Source organism: Lates calcarifer, linkage group LG16_LG22 (assembly GCF_001640805.2).
Source record: "Lates calcarifer isolate ASB-BC8 linkage group LG16_LG22, TLL_Latcal_v3, whole genome shotgun sequence".
Taxonomy (NCBI): Eukaryota; Metazoa; Chordata; class Actinopteri; family Centropomidae; genus Lates; species Lates calcarifer.
The window spans coordinates 19,862,440-19,876,537 of record NC_066848.1 but is presented as its reverse complement, the minus strand read 5'-3'; the positions used below and the strand labels follow the sequence as shown (position 1 = coordinate 19,876,537).

Genomic DNA, 14,098 nt, shown 5'->3' with positions numbered 1-14,098 from the left:
TCATCATACTGTATGTATTTTGATTCGTGAAGGATTTTTTATTTTTTTATTTTACACAGGTAAAAGTGAACAGATGGTGGGCAGTCCTGAAATAGTCAGGAGTTGATAATAAGTCATGTCAGTTGTTGTCTAAACACTTTTAGCATTTAAATAAAACTTAGCTTGAAAAAATTCCAGCACAAAATGATGATTGTGATGATTTAAACCAGGGACTATCTAAGCAAAGAATAAGTCAACAAATTGTTATTGTGACATTAGGTGTCAGCTTGGGTGCTTAAGTGCATGACAGTTGATGATACTATTGGTGCTACAGACACTACAAATTTTGATATAACACATTTGTAAGAGTATGCATATTAGTTGGAACCACCTCATGCTTACTAATACATCTTGATAGGAATGACCATTTGTTCTTTGACTTTGACATTTGACTAATCTGCTGAATGACATCAGTGGAACTGATCCAGATCACCTTCAGGTCTAAAAATAACTTTATTAAAATTGCACAGCAGTGACAGCAGTCACAGCTGTCCGTCAGCACCGTCAGACCTGCCGGGATACTTTAATCATGATATCTGTGTTGTGTGTGTTTGTGTGTGTGAGAGAGAGTGAGTGTGTGTCTAACACAGTCCCTTCAAGAATTTTTATGCATTTTTATGCACTTTTTATGTACTGTGTCTTCCTCACATCATTAACAACTGTGATCAACATTGTAATCATCATTAATGTAATTAACTTCTTATTATACACACTGGAACTGCTAAAATGGATCCTTTATGAGATGACACCAAGCAAAGAAACCATTTAACTTAACCAATAGCTGAGTTCAAATTTCAAACTGTGGCACATTATGAAACCCATTGCAGAGCTTTACTGCACATGTAGCTTTTTACCTGGAAGGTGAGGTAGAAGTCCTCCTCTACGTTTCCCTCATAGCTCAGCAGCTCTCCCAAACCATGAGCCAGCTCCTGAAAACAGTAAAACATCAGATGAAACAAGAGCCGGGATCAGGAGGTTACTGGTTTTACTGGGAAAAATAGAATCTGAAAAGTGATAGCTTTATCCAAAAACAAAACAAAATGCTACTTCTTTAAGTCATTTTAATATTTTGGCTTGAAGTAAGTTTTTCTAACAATCCTCTCATTCAGTCATTTAAACCATCCACAGTTTATTCCCTGTTTGACTTGCTGCACCATTTGTGAAACCATGTCGCTGTAGCGTGAAACATTTGAAGTATTTCTAAAATGAATGGATAAGATTAATGTATTTGCTGTATAAAGTTTGAATGGAGTTTGTTCCTGTGGAGTCATGGTACTGATACCAACTGCAGGCCACATATCCAATATCCTGCTGTTATGCAACCAGAAGTCCAGTTATAGCAGCCCCAGTGTGTGTGTGTGTGTGAGTGAGTGTGAGTTTTTTGACCTCCACAGTGCTGAGGGTTTTGGATGTGAGGCGGTTTGTAGGTCAGATAACTCTCAGACTATCAGGAGACAGTTCAGGATCTTTCTCCCACTGCCGCAGCACAACACTGCTGAATTGTGTGGCAGGAGTAACCTGCCACACAGTGTGTCTTTGTTGCACACTTGTTTTCTTGCAAAACTGCAAAATAAAACTGTGAGCCCCGGCAGCAGGTGTGTGGAGTTCAATGCCTTGCTGAAAGGCACGTCAGTCTTTGTTAGCAACAGCATCTATAACATTGTTCTTGGTCATTAAACGTAGTTACTCAAATTTCATGTTGCATTTTGCAGCCTGGTCTTGCCATTTATTCAAATGAAAATGTTCTCCAGTTGTTTTAGCCCATGCAGCTTATAGCTTCTAGTTTTCTATGCTGCAGTTTCACATACCTACCATGAATAATGTTAAAATAACTGCTTAAAAGGCTCAAACTGCACTCATAACAGAATAATAACACTTAGGAGAGGATGTATTCACAGAGACGCTTCACTGTCAAATCAAAAATCATTCTGCTTGTGCCTGATGCTGAGGCAGAGAAAGAACATGATGTCTGTACAGTATGTACAACAGCGATGTATACACTGGCAAGCATGAGTGCTGCGGAATGTATGTATGTGTGTGTAAGCAGTGTGTAAGGCTGAATTTCTAAAGGGTGTGTGTGTGTGAAAGAGAGAGAGAGAGAGATGCAGGGAGAGAAACAGAGGAAAGTGGCTGAAAAAGCTTCACATCTGGGAACACTCAGCAACTGAAACTAAACTTTCTAACTCTTTGTTACATCAACAAAGTGTTAGATGTGAATATTACCCAAACAAAGACTGTGCAGAGACAGTGACACTAAAGCATTTTAACTCACGTTTCAGAGATTATTTGTTCACATAGATGAAGACAGTGATGTATAAAACAGAAATGTGAGTGTGTATGGCTAAAGGTGAGCACACTAACTACAGGGAAAAGAGCATTATATACTTTGAACATTATCTAAAAAAATAAAAAATAAACAAATGCATAAAAGAATGTACAATGGAAAAATGCACTATGATAATATAGCAGTAAAAAGTAAAAGTTTCAGATGATAAAAATGCATGTAAGGGTTTGAAAGCTGAATATAACATCCAGTGGTAGACTTAACTTCAATCTGACAGCAACACAGGAAGATAAATTTAGACTCTACGATGATGATTAAGAGGATTAGGAGGGTGAAAGTGAGCAGAGAGAGATCAAATGTTTTATTCTAGCACCCTCTACTGACAGACAAGACATCTGCAGGCATTGGCATGCCAGAGACAGACATCTAAAGACTGAATTTTAGTTTAACGTCACAGACTTTAATACAACTCAGACTCCATTTTTGTAGAGCTATACATACAGAGTGTGCAGGTGAATAAAATGAGTGCCTTTGGAATCAACTTTTCTTTTGCTAAGTTTTGGAGTTTCTACTGCCTCTTGATTACTACACTGAAGCTGAGATACCTACTGGCATGATCTGCTGTAGGTCGTCCAGGGTGGCGGTTGCCATGCCAACAAGGGCATTTTGGTCACATGGTACAGTAGGTGGAGTGAGGAGCTTCCTGCGAGGGAGGTTACACATTCAGAAAAAAAATGACTAAATTACTAGTTCCATAACATTTATCCAAAATGTTCTCTTTTGAGGTCGGACAAGCACCTCAGAAAACATTACGGAAATATTTTTACAACAGATTTCTTAGGGTCTGAAAGTAGTGATTAAAGGTGACCGAGCTTTAGCAGCCACAGAAAAGTGCTGTGATGCAGACAGAGTAGTTAACAGCAACATTTGCTATGTACAATATGGCCCTGTTCTGAACAACCTAGCATCCATTGCAGCAGTTGTTGAAGAAAGTCAGGGTATAAAAAATGGGAACACACACACACACAGCCACACCTACCTGTAACAGTAGAGAGGGAAGTGGATGTCCAGAGCAATGCTGTTGTAAACTGCTAAGCCCATCAGCTGATAACAAAGCAGGTCAAGGTGGGTGTAACAACTGGCAGAGCAAACACACACACATTGTATATGCATACACCTGAAAGTTAAATATCAATATCACCATAGAGTTAGGTTGATGATGATTTGTGCTCTTCATGTGTTTAAACGTATGTTTTAGTTTCTATGTCAACACAGAAGCATTAATATACAGTATCCATAGGTGAACACAACGACATTTTTGACAAAAACCATCACCAGGAGTCTGTAGTGGCCTGCAACCTACAACCTCCATCAATCAAATCCAGATAGATAAAATATAATACGGCCAATGGCAGCCACACTGTTGACCAGACAAGTTAGATGAGGTTTAAGAGGGCACCTTATTTGCTGCTATTTGCTTGTTGCACTATTGTATATTGTGTATGATGGATGTTTCTTAAGGAGTGTTATGTGTTATGTATGGCAAATGTAAGTCTTTTACTGTGTTTTGCCAGAAGCCAAAAACAAATTTCCACTTAGGTGGACAATAAAGTTGATCAAATCAAATCAAAAACCTCTGGCTATGACTCATGGGATACATACAGTGTTTATTGAGAGCAACAATATGATATTTGTTTAATCCTGTTTAAAATGACAAAATGTTTAGATGTAACTGTCCATCAGTAGATTATTTCAGAATATGAAGAGAAAACCTCAGGAACATGATTCAGATTAAAAAAAATCTGATGGGAGAAATCCTCAGTGAAAATATACAGCAAATAAAAGCTGGTGAAACAGAAGCAGACACAGGTTCTTTACAAAAAAATGAAGCTAAAAATTCAGCATAAATGAACAATTTAAGTTGCTAAAACTGTTAACATCAGATAAGAAAACAGCTAAAGTAAAGACACGTCTCATCCAGTGGTGTTCAATCTGAAAGGCAGAGTAAAATCTGACCTCAGGTTTCATTTGACAAACTGCTGAGCCACTGTGTGTGTGTGTGTGTGTGTGTGTGCCAGTCTTTTTTCTTGTACAGCAGAGTTTAATGTAGATGAATGACTTCATTGTGTAATTTCAGCGTGTGTGTGTGTATGTGTGTGTGTGTGTGGCCAGGCTATGGCGGGTTCAAGTACTGAATATCCCATCCACCTGCAATTTTTTTTCCATTAATGTCCGAGGGGCGGTGACCCAACACACACGGATACACACATGCGGACACACAGACACACACAGACACACAGACACACAGACACACACACACACACACACACACACACACACACACACACACACAAAGTGTTCTCAGCTGCCACATGTGGTGACCATATGTGGTGTAATTGTATGTGTAGATTGAACGTAGGTTGTACGTAGGTGACACACACACAAATAAATAAATCGCCCTCTATGCATGCACACACACACGCACACACACACACACACACAGGCATTGACATGAAAATATACATAAACTGCACAATTACCACAACCATTAAGGTCATTAAGAAGTCAAACACACACACACACACACACAGATATCAAAGAGAGAGCACATTTGGAGGCCCTCGTTTATATATCTTCACTTTATGAGACAGGCATGAATAAAGCTCTGTCTCTCTCTCTCTTTATATCTCTATCCACCTCTCTCTGCATGTCCACTCTGTTTCATATTATGTCTCTGTTTTTCTACCCACTTCCTTCTATTTGCCAGACTGGTAGTGTTGCTTCATTGGCAGGCAAGCCACAGACAACAAACTTTTCTGCAATGATATTTAGCAAATATCAAAGTTACAAAAAAACATAAACAACAGTTTAAGTAATTCAGGTTAATCTGACAATCAAAGCTGTATTAACCTGTTAGGGTGGTCAGAGGTAAAACTGAGATGCTACCCTATTAAGCCCTGTCCATCCCACTTACTTTGCAATGTGTTTACATGTGCACTACTATTCTGGTTTTGAGTTGTATCCTGGTTTTGGCCTTATTTAGGATATGATGTTTACAAGGAACATAAGCAACCTCATTGTTCATATTGCTGTATACATGATCATAACAGTGTTCAGGCTCATTTTTGGGAAGTTCTATCTTGATTTGTCACCATCTTAGCCACAGTGTTCTGTGCAAGCAAAAAATGTTCAGAAACCTGGGTCAAGTGTTTACATGCCACACCATCCTGGTTTCTAAAGGAGTACTCCAGTTAAAATATCCAGCTTTCTCAAAACTGGGAAAAAGCCTTTATCCAGGTTTCCGAAACCAGGAAGATGTTTACATGAGTGAAACATAAGCACGATACTCCAAAACCTGTTATTAAGACCATAATACTCATATTTCATGCTTGGCACCTTGTTAAGATGTAGGTGTATGTAGGCCTGTGCCTTAAGATGGAAAAATTGTATGCATCTGCACCTCTGGTGATTACCTTGCAATCATTTCCTCAATTGTTCATCCTTAATCATTTGTAAGTAATTTCTTTACCAAACTTTGGATTACTGGCTGCTCCTTTATTTGTTGTCCAAAGCTGAATTAAATAAAACAGGCAACTGCCCAGGGGCCTAAAAAAAGCCCCAGGCTTAATGTAAATCATGACTATTATCATTATATATATATCATTACATATCATTACCAGTTAGATTGCTGTCTTTTAGTACTCTTTAGTTGTTATTTAAAGTTTTACTTCATTCAGTTGTTACTGTGCTCAGATGTTGCAAATTCACATTAATTTGTGTTTAATCCAATTGCCACATAGCAAACCTGTGGCTATATAATGCTCCAGCTCAGAGAGCATGGGGAACAGGGTAGTTCAAGGCAACTCATTTTTGCCCCTGGTGTCCCCATGAGGTTAACCTGGCTATACCTCCCTCTCATGAGTGTTTGTTCCATTTTGTTTACATCTGTTTATACAATGACTTTCCATTTTACACCCCCACTGCACCACTTTCTTTCTGCTTTTCATTTATCTCTGTCTCACTCTGTTGGTTTCATTCTCTCTCTCTCTCTCTCTTTCTAACTTTCTCTCTCTCTCTCTCTCTCTCTCTGTTACACATTTTCTCTCAAGCCTCCTTCTCTTGCCACTGCTCCATCTCCATAGTGACGCAACGCTGCCATGACGACTGAACAGGAACAAGGGAGATTGATAAATTAGCTCTTAGCGCAAGCACACATGTGGAACATGCACTGGACACCCAGGAAGCACACACACATGCATTAAGACACACACTTCCTACTTTCCTTTGCTCTATCTCACTTTCTCTCAGACTTTTTTCCTTGCACACTCACTGTTTCCAGCCTTAAACCAAACACACACACGCACACACTCACACAAAATAACCTGGCGAAGAACAGGCAGCTATTAGGTTATATAACCTTTTGACAGTTCCCAGCTGGCTAGTGAAGGCTAAATTGCTGGATTGTTCTCTAGTCACACACATACTACACACACATACAGTGTACATACACACACAGTAAGATATACACACACATGCACATAGTCCTGGAAGTACATTTTACAAATAACAGAACAACAGCAAAGCTACTATGCAAAAGTGAAATTCATTACCACATATATCAAAGAAATATCATTCTGTCCACCTCATTTAGAATCAATAACAGCAACTATATCACCAACAAAGGTTGGCCAATGGCTGAAAGTTGTTGCGCACTGTTTTGAACAAAATCTAATCAAGACCGTGGGTGTGTTACCAAGAGGATTTTGACGGCGATGTGAATGCATAGAAAGTCAGTGGAGAGATGCAAGCAGATGGTGAGGATGCATCCAAGCAAGTGAAAAATTAACACTAATCACAACCCTCTGTGTGGAGTACATAATACCAGCATGCTGTACCCCTACCCACCTGTCTACCATTTCTGATTATTCCGTACTGTGACTTCCTATTGAACGTAGGTACACATGGTGTAGTTATTTTAAGTGTCGGGCAAAATAGGCCCATTTCCTCCTCAAACAAGCTGCGAGAGGAGGGAAAATGTGCAGCAGCTGTTTGAGGAATAATGCAGTCTTTAGTTGGAAGGACGCTGGACACAACCCCGTTGCTAAGAAATTAAATATGTACACTACTAATCTGAAACAGCAAATATTGTTTTCAAAGAACCATAATGGTACTCCATTATTTCTTTTTTTCATATATTTTCATTTGTTTTCCACACAGTGTCTGTTCTTGCAAAACAACAGCCACTTGTAGCAAAAAAAAGCATTAATAAACTTTTTTGTAGCCATGCATGGGCACTCACAGCATTTAGTTAGAGAAAGATCATGGTCTTGGTTTAATCCCATAAAAGACAAAAGTGACTTGAAGCATGAGATACGACGTGTTTAATATATTCAGATTTAACCAAAGCCACAGTCTTTGCCTGATCTTAGCCAGAGTGCTTCTGTCGCCTAAATCCAACCACATGCAGGGCTCAGGACACAAACCTCAGTCTCTGGTGTCTATGTCCTGCACTTTGTAAGCAGCACAGAAATAAAGCACTTCTCTAAAATCAACCCAAATTATATATACATAATTTCGAGGAGACAAGGTTTGCCTGTCAGATAGCATGTGACAATGTTTTGAAAGTTTTAAGTATTTTGCGTTACAAGCTAGGATCTTGTGCTTTCAGTTACTTATTACACATGATTGACCACCCCAAACGCTGAATGGTTTAGGCACTGTTTCTCACTGCTGAAGATTAAGGAGTATGCTTCAAATTATAGAGAAAAGAGTAAAAAGGAGAGAAACTACAGGAAAACAGAAACAGCTGGAAACAGCTTGGTAAGATTTGAAATCAGTCTGATTCCACGCTGATGAACACAAATGAACACAAAGTCAGTGAGCGGTGTTCGCTAGCTTAACCAAACATCTGTATTCTGTCAGCGCACTGGCTGTTTGTAGCCCGACAGCAAAAATTCACTTCACATTAAAGCACTGCCAGCAGCACATACAGCCTGCAGTGCTGACTGTTTTTTATTTTTTAAAAGACTTTGTTTTATTTCATATATTGGACCAGAAAATGAGAAATTTAGTTAGTTAGTTTAGTTAGTAGTGCAGATTTACAGCCTGAAAACACACATTATAGTATCTCTTTGTCCTCTGTGGTTTAAAATAGAGGAGTCTTATAGTGAGTGAGAGGGAGAGGGAGGGGAGGAGGGGAGAATAAAAAAGAAAATGCACACGTGTGTGTGTGTATTTGTGCCCACACACTGAAGTCTAATCCACAACACACTGCCCTTTTGTCAACAGGAAACAAACCACTGAGGAACTATGAATATAATGGATTTAATGAAAGACTATTAAAATGCTAATGTGGTCTGTTTGTGCAGATGCTAAGCGTGCTACTCTTTATGGAAAAAGATCAGAATTACACAAACAAACTAAATGTAGAACCTTAATGTACAGTCTTGATTATATGTCCCCTAGCACACTCTTAGCTCTTATTTAACACAGAATGTACATCTAACTCCATCTCACTGTTAATCCAGTGAAGCCCCTGAACAGTGTACAGTGAATACAGTGAATAATATGTCTACAGAGTGTTCGCTATGGAATTACTAGATGTGTAAACAGCTAAGAGCTAAATATGCCCAATAGAACCTCTAAAGAATGATGCATAATTGTTCATTTCATAAATGAGTGAGGGCCATTTCCAATACAAATTAAAGCCACAGACTCTAAAACTCTTCAAACTCCTAAAATACCAATATAAAATTACTCTTTGAACCCAAAGTCCCTTAAAAACATGCATTACATGCAAGAGACAAACTAAGTTGTATCTGCACGCCCTAATTTGTTTGTTGTTGTTGTTTTTGATAAAGGATACGGTCCCAACCAATTGGAACTCAGAATAGTTGTCACACTTCCAACTGCTGAACCAATGGCAGCGCGAGTCCTTCATGTAGGTGAACATTCCTGAAAAAATAAAACAAACATATTACTCAGATTAGATTTGGCACAATTCCGTAGAAAGGGATGGATGACAAGGGAAGGAGTGGAGGAAAGATGGAGGCAAGGATGAAAGGAAAAGAGGTGAAGAGGAAACAAAGGGAAGATGGGTGAAAGATACATAATATTATACCAATGTTATGTATTAAATAAAGACTGAATTAAAGAGAGAAGTAAATGACTTAAAATTCACATCACACATTATTACATTACATCGTGATTGGTCAATCAGGCTATTATAAACTGCTGTGTCACAGCTGAACAAGAAGCTGCTGCTTCACCTTTAATAACATCACTCCTTCACGGTCAACAAGTCTGGTCAAAGTTGTTTTTCTCTTTGCATCATCTGTTAACACATTGTCAACATTCATAGTGTGTTAAATTGCTGACGTCTTTGCTGAGTGTCAGCGCGATAAAAAGCAGGATTATGAGCAGCTTGTTAAGTAGAATAAACTGGACAGAATGGCGAAGCGCTGAAGCTTTTCCAGCTCTGACTGCGAGAAACAGCAGCAGTCTGTTCTGAGCGGAGACACACATCTGGACCGCTCACATCTCCGAACACCAGAAACTGACACCACTTCATGCATAAAAGAGCCTGTGTGTGTGTGTGTGTGTGTGTGTGTGTGTACACCTGCCTGTGTGCAGCTGAGTATGTATGTCTGTGTGTGCGAGGCCGGGGCTTTCCCCCGTGCCGCTAATGAGGGGAACACAGCTTTCGTTGAGTGTGTTGCTTTGGGCCGATGTCTCCTGGCACCAAAAACACAGACGACCGCGGAAAGATGGAAAGACGATGGAAAGAACAACTCGACCAGAGGATAGAGAGACACAGACAGACACACACACAGAGAGAGAGAGAGAGAGAGAGAGAGAGAGAGAGAGAGAGAGGAGAAGAGGCAGATGCACAGACAGACCTCTCCTTGGTTTCCATTCAAGTATTTTTTTTTAAGAAAGTTGAACTGAAACAGCAAAATCTTGGAGAAATTTCTATATCAATATTAAAAAAAAAGGTTTTTACCCTCACATGAATGTTTCTTGCGGTTGAAGGAAAATGTTGGAGCAACGGTGATGGAAACACACTTGCTGAACAGAAATGTTTTACTCACATTTCACATAAATTCAATTTTGATTTGGAACAAAATCGTTTCTGTCAACCACCAGCTCCCACACATCCTCGCAGAGTGAATCCACTCCACTCCTTGTATGGATATTAGCTGGTGCCTCAGAATGTTACTAAACTTATTTCTTTGATTTGATCAACCAAATATGAAAAAACACAATGAAAAACAATGGCTAAGAGGAGAAAAGTCACTAGATAGCAAACATCTGCAAAGACCCACCAATTTCAGAGTGGTGAACAAAAGACACACTGCTTATATAAGCAACTGGAATGTGGGACTAGCATGTTAAATCAGGACGTTGGGTTGCAATAGGATCAAACTGGTTATATTATTGGTGTTACTGTTGAGAAATCCCATAAAAAGGTCTAAACCAACAATTAATTAATCCTAACAGGTATTGTGTGTGTGTGTGTGTGTGTGTGTGTGTGTGTGTGTGTGTGTGTGTGCCAAAGCCTAATATATTCTCCTGTGCCATAGAGCTCCATTATTGTCCAAAAGCAGTGAGCTACACTGTAGCACTGGGTGACATCTTCTTTCATTACCACAAACATACACATTGTAGTTTATTTTGACTTAGTCCCATATACACTGTCCTGCTGCCCCAAATACTCACTAGAGCACCAAATGTGGATTAATCTGCTGCTGAAAATAGTCCCCAGCATATGCGATATTTCCTCCTGTTTGATTAACATCTGATAAAAAACTACATATCCTGCTGTTTTAGGAAATTACTGGTTCTTTTTTTAAAACACTGAAACTACACACAGATATTTGTGAGATGTTTTTACAGATGTATGTGTTCAGTAGGAATCAATCGTGGAGCTGAGCGTCACAGACAGGGTGAGATGTTGAGAGATGACAAATTTTCGGTTTTGTTTTCTTCATGGGAAATAGCTGTTTAATAACAGTGTGGTCCTTTAAAAAGGGTCATGTTTAGGTGTAAGCACAGCTGGACAGTCAGCATATCATGGATTTCTGTGGTGACCCACACTAAAAGGAAAAATATATCAAGGAACTGCAGCATTAACCACTTTTCCATCTGTGAGCTGCATGTTTAGTAAGATCCAAATAACCTTGCAGTGCTTCAGGCAGATCTATGGAGCTATAAGGAGGTGACATTGCAAGACAAAGTGATGTATTAGATAAGTTATTGGAAATAATGGTTAGTCGGAACACACTGAACATATGCACTGATAAAAAAGAAAAAGCCGGAGGACTGGTTTGAGATGTTTCTATGGATGTTTCGACACATTTTCCTCACTGTGAATCTAAATCTATTGTAATCATCTGTATCTGTCACAGAAATATCTGGATTTTGATCACACACTGTCAGTGGGTGTATTTTATACTAGCCATTGTTAAACATTGTCTAATTTGGCTAATTTAATATTATATTCTCCTTAGTCTGTTACATTCTGACACGTTGTATCTTGAAAAGTCTGGCTGCTTTGGTTACTTGTAGTTCCTGTTCACACTGTACAGACAGTGATCAACTGGATTACTCAGAAACTGAAGAAAAAGTCTGGACCTGATTATCATGAGACAAGATCTGATGAAGTTTAAGGAGCACCTTCTATTAATATGATTTCTAAATAAATTTATGGGTCTCTATCCTACAGGGAAACCACTGTAAAAAGTGAATTTATGACATCTGTGTGCTTAGATTTGACTGAGAAGAGGGGCTGTTACATTTGTGATAAATTGTGTCAATGCAGAGAGGAGGTGAATATTACTGTAAAAATCTGGGTGTTTTTCATATCTGTTCAGAGGTCATTGTCAGTACATGCATTCAAATTCACTTACTACCCTACAAAATCCTTACTTTTTAGAGACACATTTCAAGACTGCAGGGGGACTACTGGTCCAAAGATCAATTTTTTGAAAGAGAAAAGTAAGAGAAAGAAAGAGATGAGGGCACACCAACAGACTGACCCAGAGACAATGAGATACAGAGATAATTTGAGTGACAGCCAGAGCAAACTGAGTAGAGAAACAGTGAAAGAAGACAGTGATAATAAGAACTACTCTTGACTGAGATGAGTTTGTTGCTGAATTTCCAAAACCAACATTGACCTCTTTTCTCAGCCATCTGACACTTATTCCTGTTGCAGATCCCTGACCTGAAAACGCAGACTATGTCCTCTGAGACCTCCATCTAATAAAAATTTTCATTTCAATCCAATAAATATCTGAGTTTCTTTCCGCTGGTTTTCAATAAAGTATGGCTTCACCTTCCATTGACTTTGCATTAAACAGGATTCACCCTCCAGATTCTTAGCATTATCTGTTGTTGCCAGCTGCTCTCTGCAGACCTGCTGGTCCTTATTCACACTTGATCGAGGCAGTTTCATGGACATAGTTTACAGTAAAAAAAAAAAAAAAAAAAAAAAAAAAAAAAGACCACCACAGTTTTCTGTGCTACACTGCAGATGTGCTGATGTCTCATTCTTATCATTCTGGGCTTTGACTTCTGGGAACTGAAGATGCGTCTCACCGTAATCTGTGTGGAAGATCTGTCGGACCAGCAGCAGGAACCACTCCTTCGTCAGGACCACCCATGTCCAGCCCCGCCTCCCCGACAAACGTCACCCGCAGCTTCTTCTTCAGATCGCACCGCTTCCTCGTCAACTACGGGAGAAGGGGGAGACAAGACAGATAAAGGTTAAAAAAATAATAACCAGTTTATATGGAATTTTATTGTTGTTTTTTTATGGTGTGTTTCAAACAAACGGTTTTAAAACTAATTGCATTCATGTGAAAAAAAAGCCTGGGATGTTGCAAAAAAATATTTTCAACCTCCACTATAATTCATAAGAAAAACTGTCACATAATTAACACAAATGTTTCCATAAAATTCAAACATAAGTATGAAAATGTTGGGATCATTTATTCCTAAACTTCTGCAGAGCAGATATCTAAGGACAGAACTGTGTTGACAATCTTCAAAAACATTTGGGCTGAACCTCACTTCCTGAAGAAACTAACATTTAACATAATTTAGACTTAGATTTTAGGGTTCGAATCAGATTTACAGTTAGGTTTAGGGCTAGAATAAGTGCTTGAGGTTGACACATGAATGTGGAACATTAAAGGCATATTTGCTAATCCTCATGAGAGGTTATGTGTTTTCACCGCCCTCTCCCAGTGTCCCCACACCACAAATTTGCCTGTTTTTCTCTGATTACAAAACACATTTCAAAGAAATTGATTTTACACTTGTCATCCCACCCTCACACTGCTTTACAAAATTCCAGTTTCCACCCAAGACATCTGCCTGTTGACTTCTTTCCATTTTCATTATCTTTCCTCAGAGAGACAGAATGAACTCCCTGATACAGAAAATAATGAATTCTCAGCAGAGCAAACATGACTCTTCCTCTCAGGCGTGCTCATTATTTTCTTATATAATGAGACCTTGTTATGTATTTAAGCTTTTAAAGTGCTTCGGTCTGAAACACAAGGCAGACACGAGTACGTACAAGGTTGTGTTTGTGCACTAACCTCATCCAGTGAGTCGCTGAGGAGCTGTGCTCGTCGTACTTTAATGTTGAGGAACAGAAGATTCATGTCCACTCTCTGCCTGCGAGAAACCTTACTGACCAGGCTTTGCTGTAAAACACAAACACACATGATTAAGTCCCATTGTGCACATTGTGTCTGTTTTCTTGTT

At 39.1% G+C, this 14,098-nt stretch overlaps 1 protein-coding gene across 1 annotated transcript in view; it reads right to left on the bottom strand.

Moving 5' to 3' along the window:
- hectd2 (HECT domain containing 2) overlaps positions 1 to 14,098 on the bottom strand; it is a 46,556-nt gene that overhangs the window by 11,344 nt on the left and 21,114 nt on the right. The window contains 7 exon segments of the mRNA XM_018660793.2: positions 894 to 968; positions 2,933 to 3,026; positions 3,363 to 3,427; positions 9,189 to 9,277; positions 12,923 to 12,977; positions 12,979 to 13,056; positions 13,930 to 14,037. Of these exon segments, the coding sequence (XP_018516309.1) occupies positions 894 to 968; positions 2,933 to 3,026; positions 3,363 to 3,427; positions 9,189 to 9,277; positions 12,923 to 12,977; positions 12,979 to 13,056; positions 13,930 to 14,037 (564 nt within the window).